The sequence below is a fragment of the Sus scrofa genome, chromosome 1, assembly GCF_054392235.1.
Source record: "Sus scrofa isolate SSC_HxYL_T2T_F1_AM1 chromosome 1, Sscrofa_HxYL_maternal_Yorkshire_Landrace_v2.0, whole genome shotgun sequence".
NCBI lineage: Eukaryota > Metazoa > Chordata > Mammalia > Artiodactyla > Suidae > Sus > Sus scrofa.
The window spans coordinates 77,086,068-77,108,638 of NC_139383.1; the positions used below are offsets into that span (position 1 = coordinate 77,086,068).

General features: G+C 42.6%; 1 protein-coding gene across 5 annotated transcripts in view; it reads left to right on the top strand.

The window, feature by feature from the left end:
- The first annotated feature begins 764 nt into the window (after positions 1 to 764).
- RPF2 (ribosome production factor 2 homolog) overlaps positions 765 to 22,571 on the top strand; it is a 43,216-nt gene continuing 21,409 nt past the window's right edge. Inside the window, exons 1-7 of one of the 5 annotated variants that reach the window (XM_021091229.2) lie at positions 765 to 870; positions 2,405 to 2,581; positions 4,520 to 4,652; positions 8,534 to 8,571; positions 13,050 to 13,089; positions 19,670 to 19,751; positions 20,850 to 20,926. In XM_021091229.2, the coding sequence (XP_020946888.1) occupies positions 4,596 to 4,652; positions 8,534 to 8,571; positions 13,050 to 13,089; positions 19,670 to 19,751; positions 20,850 to 20,926 (294 nt within the window). In that variant the 5' untranslated portion in view covers positions 765 to 870; positions 2,405 to 2,581; positions 4,520 to 4,595. Of the gene's footprint in view, positions 871 to 2,404; positions 2,582 to 4,519; positions 4,653 to 8,533; positions 8,572 to 13,049; positions 13,090 to 19,669; positions 19,752 to 20,849; positions 22,143 to 22,571 lie in introns of those variants that run through there. The other 4 variants (XM_084963214.1, XM_021091220.2, XM_021091234.2 and 1 more) reach the window with 4 other exon arrangements.

The following is a 22,571-nucleotide window of genomic DNA, read 5'->3' on the forward strand; positions in this document are numbered from 1 at the left end:
ATGGATGTACATCTTTGTAAATACACTAAAGACACTAAATTGTACACTTTACAGGGATAACTTATAGTAAGTGAAGTATACAGCAATTTGCAATTTTGGGGAAAAATAACGATTAAGAGCTGTTATATTATGGACACCTCTTACGTGCCAGGCACTGTTATAAACTCTGCTTTACTGGTATTGCATTTATGTCAGTAGTGCACATTTTAGGAATTCCCATCTTGGCTCAGTGGTTGACCTACCAGACTAGTAACTATGAGGTTGCGGGTTGGATACCTGGCTTGGCTCAGAGTTTAAGGAGCAGGGGTGGTAGTGAGCTGTGGTGTAGGTCGCAGACGAGGCTTGGATCCTCCGTTTCTGTGGCTGTGGTATAGGCTGGCGGCTGCAGCTCCGATTTGAACCCTAGCCTGGGAACCTCCATATGCCACAGGTGCGGCCCTAAAAAGCAAAATAAAAAAAAAAAAAAAAAAGAAAAAGCGCATTTCACTGATAACTTTAGTATAATGTATCTATTGACATCAACCTTTCTAGCATCCCGAGGGGATTCCCAGATCACTAACACCTGGTCCTTGAATAGATGAGTCCGCTATACATACAGGTGTGTTCATCAAGCTCCTAGAGGTACTTCCAGAAAAAAACCCAGGCAGGAACCTGTAACCAAGGTAACAGAGCGCGATTTCATCAAAAACGGCCGCTAGTGTCTCTAGGCTTCCGTGGCGGGGCGGCCCCAGGAAGTGACGTAGCGCACAAGTTCCGGTTCCGCGGATCCGCCAGTTCCGCCCTTGCCAAAGCCCGGCATTGTAGTGAGCGGTACACGTGCATTCATCTGTTTCTTGTTGCGGTAGCGATGGACGCTTTGGATCGAGTTGTGTAAGTGCGTTAGGCCCCTTCCCTGGGTAACGTTGGGCAGGGGGTTCCTGTAGCAGAACGGAGTGGTAGAGCCTCTGTCTCCAGCTCTTCCTGGCCGCACACTTGCCTTAGAACCGTTCCGGTCCGGGCGGATCTATGCATTAGCCTGGCGCTCCCTCTGTGGATGCTGCAGGGAGACGAAGAGCCGGAAAGTCCACGAGTGGGAGCCGCTGGGTGGAGGTGGTACGGGGGCATTGGACGCTTGTGTGGTAGCCAATTGGAAATGTCTTGGCTTCCACAGAAGTGTGAGGAAAGTGGTAGAGGGAGGGGTTCCGAACACAGGCCGCAGAATCTGACAGATTTAGGCGACAGTCCAGGCGTGTCCACCGTAAAGCTTTGTGTCTGGTCCTTTTAATCTCCCTAAGTCTCAGTTGCTCTATAAAATAGTGTTCATAATAGTCGTACTTCAGGAAACTGAGGATTATTTGCAAGAATGTATACAAAGCCTTTGCTTCAGCAAGTAGACATTCTCATTAGCTTTTTCTTTTTTTTCCGTTTAGCCCCGCATCGGGGCCCTGTATCGAACCCGAGCTACAGCAGTGACAACAGCGGAGTCTTTAACCACTAGGCCACCAAGGAACTTCCATCATTAGCTTTTTCTCTTTCTCCCAAACTTGTACAGTTCTTAGTTATTCTTGAATGTCTATTTTAAATTCCTTCAGGAAATAGTAATCCATCTCTCAAATAGTTCTGCTGTTACTTGCCATGCTTTTCTTGCGTGTAACCTGGGTTAACATGTAATCAGGGGGTTCCCATCCTGGCTCAGCGGTAACCAACCAGACTGTTACCCATAAGAATGTGGTTTCCATCCCTGGCCTCGCTCAGTGGGTTAAGGATCCGGCCTTGAGGTGAGCTGCGGCTTAGGTATGTCGCCGACGCAGCTCGGATCCTGCGTGGCTGTGGCATGGGCTAGCACCTGCAGCTCCAGTTTGACCCCTAGCCTGGGAACTTCATATGCCGCAGGTGCGGCCCTAAAAATCGAAAACAGACCAACATGTAATCAAAAGGACAAATTTTTCTTTTGGTCATTAATTCAGAGATTTTTGTGTATCTGCTGTATATTCCTCCAGGTATGAGGGCTACACAGATGAATAAGACTAGATTACTGTCTCATTGGGGGACAAACAGTAGTAAAATGTACAGAGTGTTATTTACCTTACTTACTGGTGAGAAGTAAATCACATGGAATACAGAGCTTATAGCACTTTTATTGCCATGTAGACGCATAAATCTCTCTTGATTTGACGGAAAAATATGTATCTTTATCAACTAGTAAATGATTAGAAACTGTATGTCCTTGACATTTTATCTGGAGGAGAATTTTTAAACTCTGCATGGTAAGGTAAGTGTGTGTATATATTTTTTTTTTGGAGAAAATGGAGTTGTTTCCCCTTAATGGTTTTTTTTTTTTTTTTTTTAAGCTGGTTCCCTTCATGTTTTGCATAGTGATTGCTCTCAATGGGTTTTTTATTTATTTATTTTTTGTCTTTTCTAGGGCCGTCCCAGGCTAGGGGTCCAATCTGAGCTGTAGCTGTCGGCCTACGCTAGAGCTATAGCAAGGTGGGATCCAAGCTGCGTCTGCCACCTACACCACAGCCCATGGCAACGCCAGATCCTTAACCCACTGAGCAAGGCCAGCGATTGAACCAGCAACCTCATGGTTACTAGTCAGGTTTGTTAACCACTGAGCCACAACGGGAACTCCTTGATGGGTTTTTTTTAATGTAGCTCCTTTTGTAGATTGGCCTTCTTTCAAAGCTCTGTGACTGGGCACGTTACCTCTTGAGCCTCAGTTGCTTCACCTGTAAAAGATTAAGCCTAAATAGACTGACTCTATAAAAGTGTCAATCATTATTTTTCCCATTTGAGGACAATAATGTTTGACTTGCTTAGGCGTGATGTTGGAGTGGGACAGTGGCAGGTGTTGTGGTTTAAACCTGGAGGAACAATAAGCAGTAAGTTGCCTCCTTATGTTTAGTAGCTGCTTACTGGTTGATTAGCAGTTGGTGTGCAGTTCTTTGTATTAGGGTGAAGAGTACTTTTTGTTGTTGTTTTTTTTGTTTTGTTTTGTTTTGCTGTGCCTGCGTCATGTGAAAGTTCCTGTGCCAGGGATCAAACCTGGAGCCACAGCAGCAACCCAAGCTGGTGCAGTGGCAATGCCGGATCCTTAACCCTATGCACCAGAGGGAATTCCTGTAGAGTACTGTTTTGACTGCTTTAAGATTAAAGAAAAAATAATGGAGTAAAAGTAGCAATAGTGGGGGTTCGCTAGTGGTTAGGCCTTAGTGCTTTCGCTGCTGGGGCCAGGGTTCAATCCCTGGTCTGGGAACAGAGATTCCACATTAAACTGCTGCTGTGCCCCCACCCACCCCACCCTGACCACCAAAAAAAAGGATTTAAGTGAGTATTACTGCTTTGCAGTTTTTTTTGGCTGTGGCATGCAATGGCTTGATGTGAGATCTCAGCTGCCAGACCAGGGATTGAACCTGGGCCCCAGCAGAACTCCTCCTCTTTCTTTCTTTCTTTCTTTTTTTTTTTTTTTTTTTTTACTTTTTTGCTTTTTAGGGCTGTACCTGAGGCATATGGAAGTTACCAGGCTAGGGGTTGAATTGGAGCTGTAGCTGTCAGCCTACAGCTCGGCCACAGCAACTGGGGGCAGGGGGGTGGTGTCTGAGGTGAGTCTTCGACCCACATCCATGGCTCACAGCCAGATCCTTAACCCACTGAGTGAGGGCAGGGATCGAACCCATGTCCTTATGGGTACTAGTTGGATTTGTTACCTCTGTGCCACCATGTGGACTCCCCTTTTAAAAAAAAATTTTTTTTAAAAGGTTTAGAGGGAGTTCCTGTCGTGGCGCAGTGGTTAATGAATCCGACTAGGAACCATGAGGTTGCGGGTTCGGTCCCTGCCCTTGCTCAGTGGGTTAAGGATCCGGCGTTGCCGCGTTGCCGTGAGCTGTGGTGTAGGTTGCAGACGCGGCTCGGATCGGCTCGGATCCTGCGTTGCTGTTGCTCTGGCGTAGGCCGGTGGCTACAGCTCCGATTCAACCCCTAGCCTGGGAACCTCCATATGCCGCGGGAGCGGCCCAAGAAATAGCAAGAAGACAAAAAAAAAAAAAAAAAGGAAGTCTTTTTTTTGTTGTTGTTGTTCTTTTTTAAAAGACCAAAAGATAATAAAATTGACACCTATATAACAGTTAATATCTGAGTATCTTTCACTAATGTCTCCTTAAAAAGTGAGATTTTGTTGAGTGGTGGAATCCTAACTGATACATGTTATGTAATATCTTTGTTGATTTGTGTGTGTGTGTGTTTTAGGGCCCCACAAGCAGCATATGGAGGTTCCCAGGCTAGGGGTTCAGTTGGAGCTGTTGCTGCTGGCCTATACCACAGCCACAGCAACATGGGGTCCCTAACCCACTGAGTGAGGGCAGGGATCAAACCCAAATCCTCATGGATAGTAGTTGGGTTTGTTACCTTTGAGCCACAACAGGAACTCACGTTCTTTGCTGATTTTTTTTTTTTTTTTTTTAGGATTTGCACATAAGTCAACATTTTGTAATATGAGGGAAGTGTTTTAAGTTGTCATGAATTGTGATTTTCTTTACAGAAAGCCCAAAACAAAAAGAGCCAAGAGATTCCTGGAGAAGAGAGAACCAAAACTCAGTGAAAATATTAAAAATGCTATGCTGATAAAAGGAGGAAATGCAAATTCAACAGTGACACAAGTTCTTAGAGATGTGGTATGTATGTATACTTATTCTTTAAATGGTGTTGAAATTATTTTAGGAAATTTTTAGCGTACTAGTTGGGCTGCCTGAGAAATACATAAGATAAATTTGGCTTGCCTTAAGAACTGCTAGCTAGAGAAAAGCTAAAGTTGGAGGTTATTTGCCTTGCCAAGGCACTCACTACTGGTTTTCCTTACAGCAGCCAGTTCCCTTAGTAAATTTCAGCTGATTTCAATTACTAGAATTTGATTTACTCACATTTAAGGAAAATACCTAATTTGTAAAATGAGATAATTGTATATTACCATCTAAAAAATGGAATTCCTGTCATGGCACAGCGCTTAACGAACCCGACTAGCATCCATGAGGATGCAGGTTCAACCCCTGGCCTTGCTCAGTGGGTTAAGGATCTGGCGTTGCCATGGGCTGTGGTGTAGGTCGCAGACGTAGCTCAGATCTGGCATTGCTATGGCTGTGGTATAGACCGGCGGCTACAGCTCCGATTGGACCCCTAGCCTGGAAACTTCCACATGCCACAAATCTCTCCCTTCATCGGGCTTAGTGAGGCAGACAGACAATTAAGGATTCCAGCATTGTGAATGAAGTGCTGTGTTGGAGATACACACAGGGTAGGTTGGGAAATCCCATGGGGGTTGCCATATACTGGATGGCCTTCCTAGAGATGACACTTAAACTTTGTTTTGAAGGAGGAGCTGGAAGAGGAAGGAGGGAGGAAGAGAAAAAGACTGGCTTCCGAGTTAAGGACAAACCATGTGCAGAAGGAAGTGTGAAGGAGCGTGGGGCATTTGGGAAACACAAGTATTGGGCATGGCTAAAGGAGAGTCAGCCAGAAGAAGCTGGAAGGGGCAGGGATCAGATGTTAACCCAGAGCTTCATCTGTGATCTGAAAGCTCTAAGGAACCATTGAAAGGTCCGAAGTGAGAGAGGGAGTCAGTCCTTCCAATTGGTTGGACTAGAAAAAACTGAGAGCAAATGTAGGCAACTCAGCTGTTGCTGGCAGCAGGTAAAGAGCATCTGGGTCTGGTGGCAGTGAAAATGAGAGATGAAGGGTGTATGAGAAATATGACCTAGCAGGTTTCTGGCTTGGATGTCTGATGAGCAGTAATGCCAGTTAGAAAATGTGTCATGAGAAGCCGGTTTGGAGGGAAAAGCGGTGTGTTCATTTTAGGACATTTAATTTTAGTGATAAAGATAAAAGCTCTGGTTTTTTCTACCTCTTTGGTTTTTTCCTACTTCTGTAGCCTTGTATCTTACCTAGTGTTTGGCATGTAGTGGGTGCTCAATAAATGTTTAATCACTGAATGAAAGGCGTAGTATGTGGAGAAATCTGGTTAGGTAGTTGCATATTTAGGCCTTGAGTACAGCAGATAAATTAAGTAAATAACTGAATAGAGTTTTAAACTTGATTAAACGTTCTGTACTTGTTAAACATGCTAGTCAGTTCATATACCTGGATATTTGATATATGCTCATCCTTTTTGTTTTTTCCAAATGTCATTACGTAATGGGATAATGACCCTGTCCTTCCAGGTTCCTGTCAGTACAATGGCCTTGCATATTTTTTTGTTGTAATTATTACTATTTTTTTAATAGTTATTTCCCCAATACAGGTTTTTTTTTTCCTACTGTACAGCATGGTGACCCAGTTACACATACATGTACACATTCTATTTTCTCACATTATCATACTCCATCATAAGTGACTAGACAGGTCCCAGTGCTACACAGCAGGATCTCCTTGCTAATCCATTCCAAAGGCTATAGTTTGTATCTGTTAACGCCGAGCTCCCCAACCACCCACTCCCTCCCTCTCCCCCTTGGCCTTGCATATTTAAGTAACCTCTGAGAGCAGCACAGTATTCCAGATTAATGTAATTGTTAACATTCATATTGATGACTCTGGAGTTGTCAGGAAAAGGGGTAATATTCGTTATACTGAGGCAGGGAAATAAGTGGTCCAGAATCCTCAAAGTTTTAGTACTTGAAAAGATTTTACTGGGGATTTCCCATTGTGGCTCATGGAAACAGCTATGACAAGGAACCATGAGGATGCGGGTTCGATCCCTGGCCTCACTCAGTGGGTTGGGGATCTGGCGTTGCCATGAGCTGTGGTGTAGATTGTAAATGTGGCTCGGATCCCATGTTGCTATGGCTGTGATGTAGGTCAGCAGCTATAGCTCTGATTGGACCCCTAGCCTGGGAACTTCCATATGCTGTGGGCGCAGACCTGAAAAGAAAAAAAGATTTTTGGAGTTCCTGTCTTGGCACAGTGGAAGCAAATCTGACTAGGAACCATGAAGTCTTGGGTTTGATCCCTGACCTGGCCTCGATCAGTGGGTTAAGGATCTGGCCTTGCCCGTGAGCTGTGGTTGCAGACATGACTCAGATTCTGCGTTGCTGTGACTGTGGGTGTAGGCCAGCAGCTGTAGCTCCAATTGGACCCCTAGCCTGGGAACTGACCCCTAGCCTGGGAATTTCCATATGCCGCAGGTATGGCCCTAGAAAGTGTGGGGGGGGTTGTTTTAACTGGTGAATTTCCTTTGTTCACAGCTCTGGTAGTTGATGAGTGATCATTTCACCTATTTTTCATTGTTTTACTCCTTGACTTCTTTTTGTAATGCAGGTTAATCCTTGGATCTTTGCTATGCCCTATGGTCAATGCTGACCATCAAGTAATAAGTGATGATTAGTGGCTGGGTGAAAAGAAGTTAGAAAAAAATGAAAAGAGGGTTGAATAGCAGGAATTTTTTTTTCCCCCCGGCTACGCCTGCAGCATGTGGAAATGTCCAGTCCAGGGATTGAATCCACGCCACAGCTGCGCACTGCCAGATCCTTAACCCACTGCGCCGTAAAGGAACTTCTAACAGGAATTTTTTTTAGGGCTGAGTTTAAACTCTGGCTTGAATTCTTTTTTTTTTTTTTTTTTTTTTTTTTGTCATTTCTTGGGCCGCTCCCGCGGCATATGGAGATTCCCAGGCCAGGGGTCCAGTCGGAGCTGTAGCTGCCAGCCTATGCCAGAGCCACAGCAACGTGGGATCCGAGTCATGTCTGCAACCTACACCACAGCTCACGGCAACGCGGCAACGCCGGATCCTTAACCCACTGAGCAAGGGCAGGGATCGAACCCGCAACCTCATGGTTCCTAGTCGGTTTCATTAACCACTGCGCCACGACGGTAACTCCTGGCTTGAATTCTGATTGCCATCATCATGATTGTTTCTCAGTTCTCTTCTCCTCCTCCACACAACATTATTTCAGTCCTGTCAGCCTTTCCTGATAGGATTTGTTTTTTCTGTTTTCTTCTGCTCTTTCTACTCTCAAATAGTTTGCCTGGAAAGAATGGAATAGGTAGAATTTAAGGAAATGAAGGGGCTCATTTAAATTAGAATATTGAAAGGGCATAGAAACTGTTAATTAGGAAAGTCCAGTCTAAGTTAGGATATTAAGCTTATGTTGCAAGGTGTTACAAGTGATCAAAAGAAAGCCATGCAGGAGTTCTCGTGGTGGTGCAGCTGAAACAAATCTGACTAGGAACCATGAGGTCTCAGGTTTGATCCCTAGCCTCAGTGGATTAAGGATTGGTGTTGCCGTGAGCTGCGGTGTAGGTCACAGATGCGGCTCAGATCTCGCGTGGCTGTGGCTGTGGCTTCGGCTGGCAGTTGTAGCTCTGATTGGACCCCTAGCCAGGGAACCTCCATATGTGCAGGTGTGGTTCTAAAGAGCGGAAAAAAAAACCGAAAAAGCCATGCAGAGGACATCTTATAGGGTTTGGGGACCAGGGTAATCTTGTGTAATGATCATTAGAGGGCTTTTTTTTACCTCAGCTTTTCTGAATAAGTTTTGTTTTGAAAGCTATAAATTATGTTTTACAGTATGCACTGAAGAAACCATACGGCGTCCTCTATAAAAAGTAAGTGATGATTTCTTTTACTTTGCTTACTAAATTATATTGCTCCATTATAAAATTAACCAGAATTCCTGTCATGGCAGAGTGGAAAGGAATCTGACTAGGAACCATGAGGTTGCGGGTTCAATCCCTGGCCTTGCTCAGTGGGTTAAGGATCCAGTGTCGCCATGAGCAGTGGTGTAGGTCGCAGATTCGGCTCATATTGCTGTGGCTGTGGTGTAGGCTGGCAGCTGTAGCTCCATTTAGACCCCTAGCCTGGGAACCTCCATATGCCACAGGTTTGGCCCTAGAAATACCAAAAAAAAAAAAAAAAAGTCATTATAAAAGTAACCAAAAACCACTTTGTGGGAGATTTAGAAAAATATTTTGTTTTTAAAAAAAATACATTTCCTTGCATACATAACTGTCAGTATTTTAAAATAACTTTCCCATTTCTATTATCATTTTGTATTGAATATCTTTACATAGTCATAATCATAGCATGTATGTATTATTTTGAAATATTTATAGACTTACAGAAAAGTTGCAAAAATAGTAGTGTTTCCATATACCCTTCTCCCAGCATTTCTTTAATGTTATAACTTCATAACCATAGTACTATTATCCAAAGTAAGAAATGAACATTGGTATAATAATGTTAATTAAATTATAGTCTTGATTTGGTTTGTGCTAGTTTTTCCATTAATACCCTCTTTTCTTCCAGGATCCCACATTACATTTAGTTGTCAAGTCTCCTTAGTCTCCTCCAATTTGCGAAAATTCCTCAGTCTTTCCTTGCTTTTTGATGACCTTGAGTACTCGTCAGTAATTTTGTAAAATATCCCTATGGAAGTTCCCAGGCTAGGGGTCTAATCGGAACTGTAGCTGCTTGCCTACGCCACAGCCACAGCAGCAGGGGATCCGAGCCACATCTGCAACCTACACCACAACTCACGGTGTCATCGAATCCTTAACCCACTGAGCGAGGCCAGGGATCGAACCCGCAACCTCATGGTTCCTGGTCAGATTCCCCAGGATTTGTTCCCATCGTGCCACAAGAGAACTCCCCCCCACCTCTATATTAATTGAAATTCTATAAGGAAAATTTGTTCCTTCTTTTTGTTTAATTATTTATGTCAGTGTGGACTTACAGATATTAACTATGTTCTTTTGGGTTATAATCCAGTGCTGTCATTATTTATTTTGTTGCATAAATTGTTCTGTGTTTGGCCATTGGGATCTCTTTTAGGCTGGCTTATGTGCCGCCTTTTCGACATGCCTCCTTTGTTTGAGCCACCTCTTTTCTGGCACCACAAGATGCTCCAGGCTCATCTCTTGTTCATTGCTGCAGCTCTGGGAGACTGATACTTAAGAACCAGAACTGAGTATGCTCCATTGCTACTGGAGTAGCAAAAAAAAGAAAATTTCTCCTCAGCAGACACAAGTTAAAAATACATATTATGAGAGTTCCCATCATGGCCCAGTGGTCATGAACCTGACTAGTATCCATGAGGACGCAGGTTCAATCCCTGGCCTCTCTCAGTGGGTTAAGGACCCTGCATTGTTATAGCTGTGACGTAGGTTGGCAGCTACAGCTCCGATTAGACCCCTAGCCTTGGAACTTCTATATGGTACACCTGGGGTCCTAAAAAGCAAAGAAAAAGAAAATACATATTATGTATATTAACCAATGCATGCACATATGTATTCATGTTTATCTCTGTATTTAAAAAAACTGATAAAGGGTAGATGGTATTGCTTTATGAGAAGGCTGTGGCTGAATATTTACCTGTCTGCCAGAGATATTGCAGTGATCTTAAAATAGGCAGCCAGAAAAATGGAATTAGGTTTGAGTTCTGTTTCTCTGTTCAATTTTGAAAGTTACTGAAGATTTATATTGATCTTTAATTCATTTGGAAATGACTCTTTGCTGTTTTTGTAATGCTTTTATATAATTATTTGGTATAGATATGTAGTAACATGGATACTAAATAAAACATGAGTAAAAAAAAAACCCAAAAACTGAGTTGATAATGATACTTCCTAAAAAATTACACATTCATACTAATGCTTCTGAATCCAATTCAGTACTACAGACTTCATTCCAGCCTTTCTTCTTTTCTTCTTTGGAACTTCTTTCCGCTGACAGTAAGAAACCTGGCTTTCGTTATATTTACTATAATTCTAGTATAGTTTGAGAATTTCTAACCCTACAAGAAGCAGTTATACCTAGAGCTTGGAATTTGTATACATTTTTTTTTATCTTTAACCTCGCAACATCTGGTAAAAGTACTGTTTTCCATTGTAAATCAGATTAGGTATTCTTTTGTTTTTGCCACTCTTACAGCATGTGGAAGTTCCTAGGCCAGGGACTGAACCCATGCTGCAGTTGCAGCCTGTGCCACAGCTGCAGCAATGCCAGATCCTTAAACTGCTGTGCCGTAAGGGAACTTCCAGATTAGGGTTTTTTGCCCCTTCAAGTGATTGTGTAAATTCATTTATATTATAGTTAAAGTCATTTATTACAGTTTGTATTTTGTTTTGTGTTTTATACCACATTCTGGTTGTTGCTTACATAAGGAAAATTTACTGTTTGTGTTGTGCACTTTTATGGGTTTTGACAAATGCATTGAGTTGTGTCTGCCACTGAAGTCATGGTACAGAAACAGTTCCATTATCCTGACAATTCTTTTGTGCTTTTTTCATTGTACTAGAGGCATTTTCCTATTGAAAGGTGGTCTTTTAAATATTGTTTTTAGTACCAGTATAATGCCTATTAAATGGTTATATTAAAATTAACTGTTCCTTAAATAGGAATTTATTTATTTATATATTCTCTTTGGCCTCACCTGCAGCGTGTGGAAGTTCACGGGCCAGGGATTGAACCCTTACTGCAGCTGTGACAATGCCAGATCCTTCAGCTGTTGAGCCACTAGGGAATTCCCTGATTTCTCTTTAAAACAATTCATGATTTTTATGAATTTATAGATATTTTATATATATGACAAAAAAAATCCAAAAATAGTGAAAATATAAATTCTCTCACCAGAACACCATCATTAGTTTTTTATTTTTACTTATTTATTTATTTATTTTGTCTTTTTTTTTTTTTTGCTATTTCTTTGGGCCGCTCCCGCGGCATATGGAGGTTCCCAGGCTAGGGGTCGAATTGGATCTGTAGCCACTGGCCTACGCCAGAGCCACGCAACACGGGTTCTGAGCCGCGTCTGCAACCTACACCACAGCTCACGGCCACGCCGGATCGTTAACCCACTGAACAGGGCCAGAGACCGAACCCGCAACCTCATGGTTCCTAGTCAGATTCGTTAACCACTGCGCCACGACGGGAACTCCAGTTTTTTATTTTTCTTACCAGAATTGTCTTATGCCTGGTGGCACAACGATTAAGAATCCAGCAGTTGTCACTAATGTGGCTCATGTGGCTGCTTTGGCGGGGGTTCAGTCCCTGGCCTGGGAACGTATGAATGCCATAGATGTGGCCAAAAAATATTTAAGATCCTGTTTCTCTCCCTTTTGTTTGTAAGATAGTATTCTGCATTTCTCTACCCACTGTTTCTCCAACTTGACCATTGCCATTCCTGGTCCAACCCACCTTTTTTTCTTTCTTTCCTGGGTTACTGTGATAGCTCCTCACTAACCTAACCCCTTTACTCTTGGTGTGCTACATTCCATTTTCACATAACAGACAGAGAAGTCCTGTAAAAAGAACATCTGAATCCAGTCATGTCACCCTTGTCTAAAAGCCCCCAGTGCTTCCGTTACTGTTTTAATAACTACATTCCTTACCTTGAAGCCCTATGTAATCTGGGCCTTGTCTACATCTTTTTGGGTTTTTTTTGGTCATGCTCACAGCATGTGGAAGTTCCTGGGCCAGGGATCGAACCCACACCACAGCAGTGACCTGAGCTGCTGTAGTGACAGTGCCAGATCCTCAGTCCACTGCGTCACAAGAGAACTCCCAGGTCTACATCTTTGACCTCATACCCCACCATATTAACCCTTTGCTTCCTAAGCTCCATTGACATTTGTCATCTTTCTGTTTCTTGAATAGTCTAAGCTTGTTTCCGTCTCAGAATCTTGGCTTATTCTGTTCCCTCTTCTTAGAATACTCTTAACCTCAAAACTTTCCCCTGGCTAACTCTTCATTTATCAAGTCTAAGATCAAATAATGATTTTCCACTCCTTACTCTAACACAATACCCTATTTTATTTTTGTCACAGCAGTTCTTAAATTTTGAAATTGTTTGTTTTCCTGCTAGAATGTAAGCTCCTTGAAAGCAAAGGTCTTGTTTCACATATTATTGTAGTGTCCTAGCCCCTTGAACAGTGTCATGCATACACTAAGCACTAAATATTTGAATAAATACATAGATATTCTTCCAGCTTTTTTTTGATTATCTGAATGTAAAATTAGCTTTAACATGTTACTTTATGGTAATTGGCATATTATTTATTAAAATTAATGTCTCTTTTAATATTAGGAAAAATATTACAAGACCGTTTGAGGACCAGACATCATTGGTAAGTACAAGAATCTTTTTTTTTTTTTTTTTTTTTTTTTTTTGTCTTTTTGCCATTTCTTGGGCCGCTCTCAAGGCATATGGAGGTTCCCAGGCTAGGGGTCAAATTGGGGCTGTTGCCTCCAGCCTACACCAGAGCCATAGCAACGCCAGATCCGAGCCACGTCTGCAAGCTACACCATAGGTCACGGCAACACCAGATCCTTAACCCACTGAGTGAGGCCAGGGATCAAACCTACAACCTCATGGTTTCTAGTCGGATTTCTTAACCACTGAGCCACAGTGGGAACTCAAGAATCTTTCTGATTGAAGAGGGCATATAAGTGATTATTCAAACTAATTAATTTAATAGTACTCCTAATTTATGATTTTTGAATTACAGATTAGCCTGTGTGAGGGGATTTCAATATAATAAAATTCAGAGGAAATAAAACTTCCATGCTTTCAAAAAAATGACTATAGGAGTTCCCATTGTGGCGCAGTGGTTAGTGAATCCGACTAGGAACCATGAGGTTGCGGGTTTGGTCCCTGGCCTTGCTCAGTGGGTTAAAGGATCTGGCGTTGCCGTGAGCTGTGGTGTGGGTTGCAGATGCGGCTCGGATCCCGCGTTGCTGTGGCTCTGGCATGGGCTGGTGGCTGCAGCTCCGACTGGACCCCTGGTCTGGGAGCCTCCATGTGCCGCAGGAGTGGCCCAAGAAATGGCAAAAGGACAAAAAAAAAAAAATGACTATAGATCTTACATTTCACTATGAATAGTGTTTATTCATTGCTTGCAAGTATATTGATAGAATTTTTAAAACTTACATTATGCAGTTCTCTGGCTCATCGGGTTAAGGATCTGGCATTGTCATTGCAGTGGCTCTGGTTGCTGCTGTAGCTTGGGTTTGATCTCTGGCCTGGGAACGTCTTCATGCTGAGGGTGCAACCAAAAAAAGAAAAAAAAATTAAATTACATTTTATGTGTATAAGTAATGGATTGTCAAAAGAAATCTTGTTATGGATCTATTTTTATAAAGCAAGTTTGATTTTTTAAAAAATTTGACTTTTGGAGTTCCTGTTGTGGCTTAACGGGTTAAGAACCCAACATAATGTCTGGGTTCAATCCCTGGCCTTGCTCAGTGAGTTAAGGATCCAGTGTTGCCAGCAACCTGTGGTGTAGGTTGCGGATTCGGCTCAGATCTGATGGTTCTCTGGCAGATGGTATAGACCTGCAGCTGTAGCTCTCATTGGACCCCTATCCTAGGAATGTCCATATGCTCCAGGTGCAGCTGTAAAAAGAAAAAAAATTTTTCACTTTTATTTTTTTCAAGTATTTTTAGAACAAGGAACATTACCTGCATTATTACTAACAATTGTCAGTTGCTTTACTAGAGTGAATCAAATTCCTGTATTGGTAATCAAAACTAAATGAAAAAGGCTAGGGAATGAAATCAGAGGATAAAAGGTAGTATATAGTAAATGGTGAATGATGAATGGACTTATGGACTTAGAGTATGTGATGTTATTAGTTGTTTTTTTTTTTTTAAATTAATGTGTCACTGGTTTCTTACTGAAGAAAATCTTAAGGGAGTATGTGGGTTAAACTATTCAATTGACTTTCATTTATTTATTAGGACTGCCCCTGAGGCCTATGAAGTCTCCCAGACTAGGGGTCAAGTCAGAGCTGCTGTGTCACAGCCATAGCAGCTTGGTATCTGAGCTGCATTTGCGACCCATGCTGCAGCTTGTGGCAATGCTGGATCCTTTTTTTTTTTTTTTTGTCTTTTGTCTTCTTGTTGTTGTTGTTGTTGCTATTTCTTGGGCCGCTCCCGCGGCATATGGAGGTCCCCAGGCTAGGGGTTGAATCGCAGCTGTAGCCACCGGCCTACGCCAGAGCCACAATGCTGGATCCTTAACCCACTGAGTGAGACCAGGGATCAATCCCGAATCCTCATGGTTACTTGTCGGATTCATTACTGCTGAGCCATAATGGGAACTCCTAAATTAACTTTTAAAAAATCAGAGTATGGAGTTCTCGTGGTGGCGCAGCGGAAACGAATCTGACTAGGAACCATGAGGTTGCGGGTTTGATCCCCCTGGCCTCGCTCAGTGGGTTAAGGACCCACTGCCGTCAGCTGTGGTGTAGGTTGCAGACGCGGCTTGGATCTGGTGTTGCTGTGGTGTAGGCCGACAGCTACACCTCTGATTGGACCCCTGGCCTGGGAACCTCCATATGCCGTGGGTACGTCCCTAAAAAGACCAAAGAACGGAGTTCCCATTGTGGCGCAGTGGTTAATGAATCCAACTAGGAACATGAGGTTTCGGGTTCAGTCCCTGGCCTTGCTGAGTGGGTTAAGGATCTGGCGTTGCCGTGAGCTGTGGCGTAGGTTGCAGACGCAGATGTGGCTCGGATCCTGCGTTGCTGTGGCTCTGGCGTAGGCTGGCGGCTACAGCTCTGATTCGACCCCTAGCCTGGGAACCTCCATATGCCGTGGGAGTGGCCCTAGAAAAAGGCAAAAAGACCGAGAAAAAGACCAAAAATAAAATAAAATTAAAAATCCGAATGTAATTATGTTCTCCTGACAGGAACTCTATTGCTTTTTTTTTTTTTCTTCTTCTTTTTAGGGCCACACTCAGGGCATATGGAGATTCCCAGGCTAGGAATCAAATTGGAACTGTAGCTGCCAGCCTATGCCACAGCCATGCCCGATCAGAGCCGTGTCTGAGACCTCACTGCAGGTCACACTGGATCCTTAACCCACTGAGTGAGGCCAGGGATCAAACCTGTATCCTCAGGGATACAAGCTGGATTCGTTTCTGCTGTGCTACAACAGGAACTCCTAGTTAGTGAATTTAAAAGAAAAGATTTTAAAAAAAGTATTGTCAAGATAAACATTCAGTTTTTTAATAAAATTACTTTTAGTGCGTTCTTGGGTTTTCAGTCATTTGTTAAATTGGTCATGAAAGTGAAAATAATAGGCGCTAACAAAGAATTCTGTCTCTCCCATACAAGACTTGATCAGGGCCTGGTTTTGTTTTGTGGTACTATGATGCATTTAGTTGAGTGACCACTTTGTGGCAGTGTTATATTGTAGAATCTGTAGCAACATTTGGTACTTTTTTTTTTTTCCCGTCTAGTGTCGATATGGTATTTCCTCTCTGATTTCCCAGTTCCAGGGAGGGGAGGTATTTCGTTGGCTGTTGTAAATCTCAGACCACTAGAGCTTAAAATGGCTGTGGAAACAGGGGCGATGTTGGAAATTAGGTTGAATTCCTCCTCCTGACTATCCATCTGCCAAAAGCACATTGCTTTTACTACCATCTTATAACTGTGCTTTAGAACAAGCATAAGCAGATATTATCTCCGATGGGTTAAATCCCTGTTTTTGTGATGCACCTGAGCTAAGAATGGTTTTTACATGTTTCAGGGTTTTTGTTTTGTTTTGTTTTTTTAAGCATATAAAAAGCCAAAAATATTATCTGCCTGTTTGCAGTTAATTTGACTACCCTTGCTCTAGAATTTTAACAAAAGTGGACTTGACAGAAAAGGATGACAGAAATGAGTACTAAATACATGTGAAAAGTAGTTCATGGAAAGCTTTGGGGTGCTAACATGTGACTGTAAAAAAATGTCTTTAAAGGAAGGATTTTTATCAATTTGGACATAGAAAAGACTTTTTTTTTTTTTTTTTGGTCTTTTTGCCATTTCTTAGGCCGCTCCCACGGCAAATGGAGGTTCCCAGGCTAGGGATCTAATTGGAGCTGTAGCCACCAGCCCACGCCAGAGCCACAGCAACGAGGGATCCGAGCCACGTCTGCCACCTACACCACAGTTCATGGCAACGCCAGATCGTTAACCCACTGAGCAAGGGCAGGGATCGAACCCGAACCCTCATGGTTCCTAGTCGGATTCGTTAACCACTGCACCACGACAGGAACTCCAGAAAAGACATTTTTTTTTTTTTGAACACCTACTTTGTGCCAGACACAGTATAAGTTATTTTCACAAATGATGTCTCACAAGGCCGTTGCAGATTTTTGAAGGAGATGTTAATTGTCTTTTGACTTATGCATGATAAAACTAATTCTCGAAAAGGTGGAGCAGATTCCATAGTAAATGGCAGAACCAGAATTCTTGGACTTTTTGGCTTAGTAACCTCTACGCAGGCAGTGGAGAAGCAAGTAGGTAGTTGTTTTCCCCTGTTTTCTTCTGCTTAAACCCTGGAATAAATGATAACCAAACTAGGGGCCCACACCTCAGGAGGTCTTGCAGTCAAGAAAAATTGAGGATTATGGTTGCTTCAAGTGTTCCTTAAATTATTGTCATTAACCTTAGGAAGCTTTTCCTAGAATGGATTCAATCTACTTTTTGTGCTTTGATTGAGAATCTCAATTAAGTGAATCCAAGTATGTGGGCTGTAAAGTGTAGGCATCAGTATAAAAGGAGCTGTCTGGGATTGGAACCCCATAACTATTTCCACTCCTCCCGAATCTATAATGGAAGTCACCACTTTTGAGAGTCAAGTGGAGGAGGTAGCTCTTCCTCGTAGGAACATTGTAAGTCTGTCAGTCAGTGCGGGCTTAGCATGCAGTATGGAACCAGTCACAGCTGAGATGGAGTTGATGAAGTTTGTAATGAAAAGGAGTGCAGAGACTGTATTTTCTTCATTGTATATTCTTGCCTTCTTTGTCAAAGATTAATTGACCATAGGTGTTTGGGTTTATTTCTGAGTTTTCTATTGTGGTTTTTTTTTTTTTTTTTTGTCTTTTTGCTATTTCTTGGGCCTCTCCCGTGGCGTATGGAGGTTCCCAGGCTAGGGGTCCAATCGGAGCTGTAGCCACTGGCCTACGCCAGAGCCACAGCAACACGGGATCCGAGTCGAGTCTGCAATCTACACCACAGCTCACAGCAACGCCAGATCGTTAACCCACTGAGGAAGGGCAGGGATCGAACCCGCAACCTCATGATTCCTAGTCGGATTCGTTAACCACTGCGCCACGACGGGAACTCCTCTATTGTGTTTTGTTGATCTATGTGTCTGTTTTTGTGCTAGTAACATGCTGGGTTTTTGTTTTGTTTTGTTGGGTTTTTTTTTTTTTTTTTTTTTTGGTCTTTTTAGGGCTGCACCCACAGCATGTGGAAGTTCCTAGGCTGAGGTCAAATTGTAGCTGTAGCTGCCAGCTTACACCACAGCCATAGCAAACAGGATCTGAGCTGCACCTGCGACCTACACCACAACTCATGGCAATGCCGAATCCTTAACCCTCTGAGCCAGTCCAGGAATTGAACCCACGTCCTCATGGATACTAGTCAGATTTATTACCACTGACCAGCAATGTGAACTCCCCCAGGCTGTTTTGGTTATTGTAACTTTGTAGTATTGTCTGAAGTCTGTGAAGGTTTTGCCTCCAGCTTTGTTCTTTTTCCTCAGGGTCGCTTTGGCAATTCTGGGTCTTTTATGGTTTCATAAATTTTAGGATTATTTGTTTTAGTTCTGTGAAAAATGTTATGAGTAATTTGATAGGGATTACATTAAATCTGTAGAATGCTTTGGAAAGTGTGGCCATTTTTAACAGTATTAATTTTTCCAATCCAAGAGCATGGGATATCTTTTCATTTCTCTCAATCACCACTTGGTTTTTTGTTTTGTTTTTGTTTCTCTTTTTTGTCTTTTTGCGTTTCACAGCTAATGGCAACGCCAGATCCTTAACCCACTGAGCAAGGCCAAGGATCGAACCCATAACCTCATGGTTCCTAGTCGGATTCATTAACCACTGAGCCACAATGGGAACTCTGTCATCTCTTTTCTTTATCAACGTTTTAGAGTTCTCAGCATATAAGTCTTTCACCTTGTTGGTCAGGTTTATTCCTAAGTATTTTTTTTTTTTTTTTTTTTTTTTTGGTCTCTTCTAGGGCCACACCTGTGGCATATGGAGGTTCCCAGGCTACGGGTCTAATTGGAGCTGTAGCCACTGGCCTATGCCAAAGCCTCAGCAACTCAGGATTTGAGCCGAGTCTGTGGCCTACACCACAGCTCATGGCAACTCCGGATCCCCAACCCCCTGAGCAAGGCCAGGGATCGAACCCGCAACCTCATGGTTCCTAGTCAAGATTCGTTAACCACTGAGCCACGACGGGAGCTTCCCCTAAGTATTTTTTTTTTTTTGTCTTTTTGCCATTTCTTGGGCCGCTCCCGTGGCATATGGAGGTTCCCAGGCTAGGGGTTGAATCGGAGCTGTAGCTGCCGGCCTACGCCAGAGCCACAGCAACGCAGGATCCAAGCCGTGTCTGCAACCTACACCACAGCTCACAGCAACACCGGATCGTTAACACATTGAGCAAGGGCAGGAATCGAACCCACAACCTCATTGTTCCTAGTCAGATTCATTAACCACTGCACCTTGACGGGAACTCCAGTATTTTTTTTTTTTAATGTGATTTTAAGGGGAAAATTTTAACTCTCTTTTTCTGATATCTCATTATTACCATAAAGAAATACAACTGACTTCTATATGTTACTCTTATATCCTGCTACCTTGCTTTTTGTGTGGAGTCTTTAGGCTAATTATTTATGCATTGATTGATGGGATTTCTTTTACAGGAATTTTTTTCAAAGAAGTCAGATTGTTCTTTATTCATGTTTGGATCCCATAATAAGAAGCGGCCAAATAACCTAGTAATAGGTAAATATCATTAACTTTTTAATACCTTTATTTATAGAGTGAGTTCTGTAGCCAGATTAATTGATAATATGGAGGATTCTGGAGTAACTAGTAAGCACTAGTTTTTTATTTTCCTTCTGAGTTTGAATAAAATTTTTTTTTTTTTTTTTTTTTGTCTTTTTGTTGTTGTTGTTGTTGTTGCTATTTCTTGGGCCGCTCCCGCGGCATATGGAGGTTCCCAGGCTAGGGGTCGAATCGGAGCTGTAGCCACTGGCCTACGCCAGAGCCACAGCAACGTGGGATCCGAGCCGCGTCTGCAACCTACACCACAGCTCACGGCAACGCCGGATCGTTAACCCACTGAGCAAGGGCAGGGACCGAACCCGCAACCTCATGGTTCCTAGTCAGATTCATTAACCACTGCGCCACGACGGGAACTCCCTGAATAAAAATTTTTTAATCTACCATTCTGCAGGTAAAAATGGGCATGTAAATATCACCCTGCCTTAAGTTGTAGAAATTGTTTGAATATAAAACATACATATCCTATATCATATTAGGAAGAAAGGTAGCGTACTGACCCACATAAATTAACCCACTTCTATTAAATACCTGTGTAATGAGTACATTTGGAATGGACTCTTGCCCTGTATTGTGTATGAGACTTGGGCTGGCACCCTCACTGGTTTAGGCAAGCCCTCTACCCTCTGTGGGCCTTTATTTACTCCTCTACAAAATAAGGCAGTTTGGGAGTTCCCTGGTGGCTCAGAGGGTTAAGGATCTGGGATTGTCACTGCTGTGGCTCTGGTTACTGCTGTGGCACAGGTTTGATCCCTGGCTTAGGAATTCTCCTGTTCAGAGGGCACAACCAAAAACAAATAAATAAATAAAATAAGGGAGTTTGACTAAATGATCTCTGAGATCCTTTCCAGAGCTAAGGTTGCAACAATTTAGGTAGAATTGAAAATTTAGGAAAGAAGGGATGTGTTTGGGAGGAATAAGGAGAAAGAAAAAAGGCAGATATTGGGCCATTGTGAACATGCAGATAAGTGAATGAATATAAAGTGGCTATTTGGGAAAACAAATAAATGGTTAAAAGAAAATGTTATTTTCTTCTAGGTCGTATGTATGACTACCATGTGCTGGATATGATTGAATTAGGTGTTGAGAAGTTTGTCTCTCTAAAAGATATTAAGGTAAGATACTGATCATAAAAATGAGCACTCTGAGGTTCCATAAAATAGGTGCTGTGATAACTCAGCTACAGCTACCAACCTACACCAAAGCCACAGCCATGCCAGATCTGAGCCTCGTCTACAACCCACACTGCAGCTCATAGCAACACTGGATCTCCAGCCTCCTGGCGAGGCCAAGCATGGAACCCGCATCCTCATGGATACTAGTCAGATTCCTTTCCACTGTGCCATAACGGGAATCCCGTGTGGTCTAGTTTAGAAGCTACACAGGGATGGAGTATTTCATCTTGTTGGAAGGGAAGTAGAAAGAGCAGAGGGTTGGCATGCAGGCACCAGCGAGTGCTCACACCCACTGGTCGCCAGGCTAGCAGCAGTGGTACTGCTCATCTCTTGGGATTTGTACACAGTCCCAAAGAGAGACTGTAATAAAATGGTGGCATCCATAATAAAGCATCACAGTTGATACTCTTTCCAAAACATCTTTCAATGTATTATCTCCACTGATAAGCATTTTCTCATACAATATCTCACTTGATGTTGTTATATCTATTTAATATTTAAGGTTAGTTGATTTTATTTTAGGAAAGATGGAATACATTGAGTTACCTCCTCTTTTCTTTGTTTAAAAAAACTTAATTCAAAAGGTTAATTCAGGAGTTCCCGTCGTGGCTCAGTGGTTAACGAATCTGACTAGGAACCATAGGGTTACAGGTTTGATCCCTGCCTTGCTAAGTAGGTTAAGGATCTGGCGTTGCTGTGAGCTGTGATGTAGGTTGCAGACGCGGCTCGGATCCCGCATTGCTGTGGCTGTGGTGTAGGCCAGCGGCTACAGCTCTGCTTTGACCCCTAGCCTGGGAACCTCCATATGCCATGGGAGCGGCCCAAGAAATGGCAAAAAGACAAAAAGAAATAAAAAAAAATAAAAAGTACATACTTAAAAAAAAAGTTAATTCACACAATTATAGTATTTTTAGTGTACTCTTATCACAGTATATAGTATTTTGAATTTGTAGTGCTTTTCAGACTATTAGAATGAAGCTCATCCACTGTAGTTTCTTGTGGTTCAGGGTTTTCACATGGTGAAAAAATATTAGAGATCTCTGTGGTAGGTACTATCTCTTATAATAACTTGTTTAGTTATGTATTTGTTATATTTTTATGATGTTTATATTCGGTCTTAAACTTTTTTTTTAGTTTGCACCTATGGCATATGGAAGTTCCCAGGCCAGGGATTGAAGGGATTGAATCTGAGCTGGAAGGCGATCTAGGCCGCAGGCGTGGCAACAGATCCTAACTCACTGCACCATAGTGAGAACTCCTTGAACTATTTTTTATTACTATGCTTTGTGGTTAGGATGGTTGGAAAGCCAAGGTTACAGTTGATGTGGCCTCACTTTTTCTTACTTACTGTATACCTGACTAGCCCTCCTGGACCAGTAGGAGGGTCAGGTGGGCACAGATGGAACACAGAGGTCATTGCATCTAGAAGGTCTATTCAGGTCCTTAGACAGAGAGACAGATCTTGGGCCCATCTCCTAAGCATAGGCAGTTTAGCTTTCATGTATGGAAATAGAGAGTGACACCCAGTGGTCTTGGTGAACAGGGAAGCAGCAGATGACCTCTGGTCCAAGGGCAGAAGGTGTGT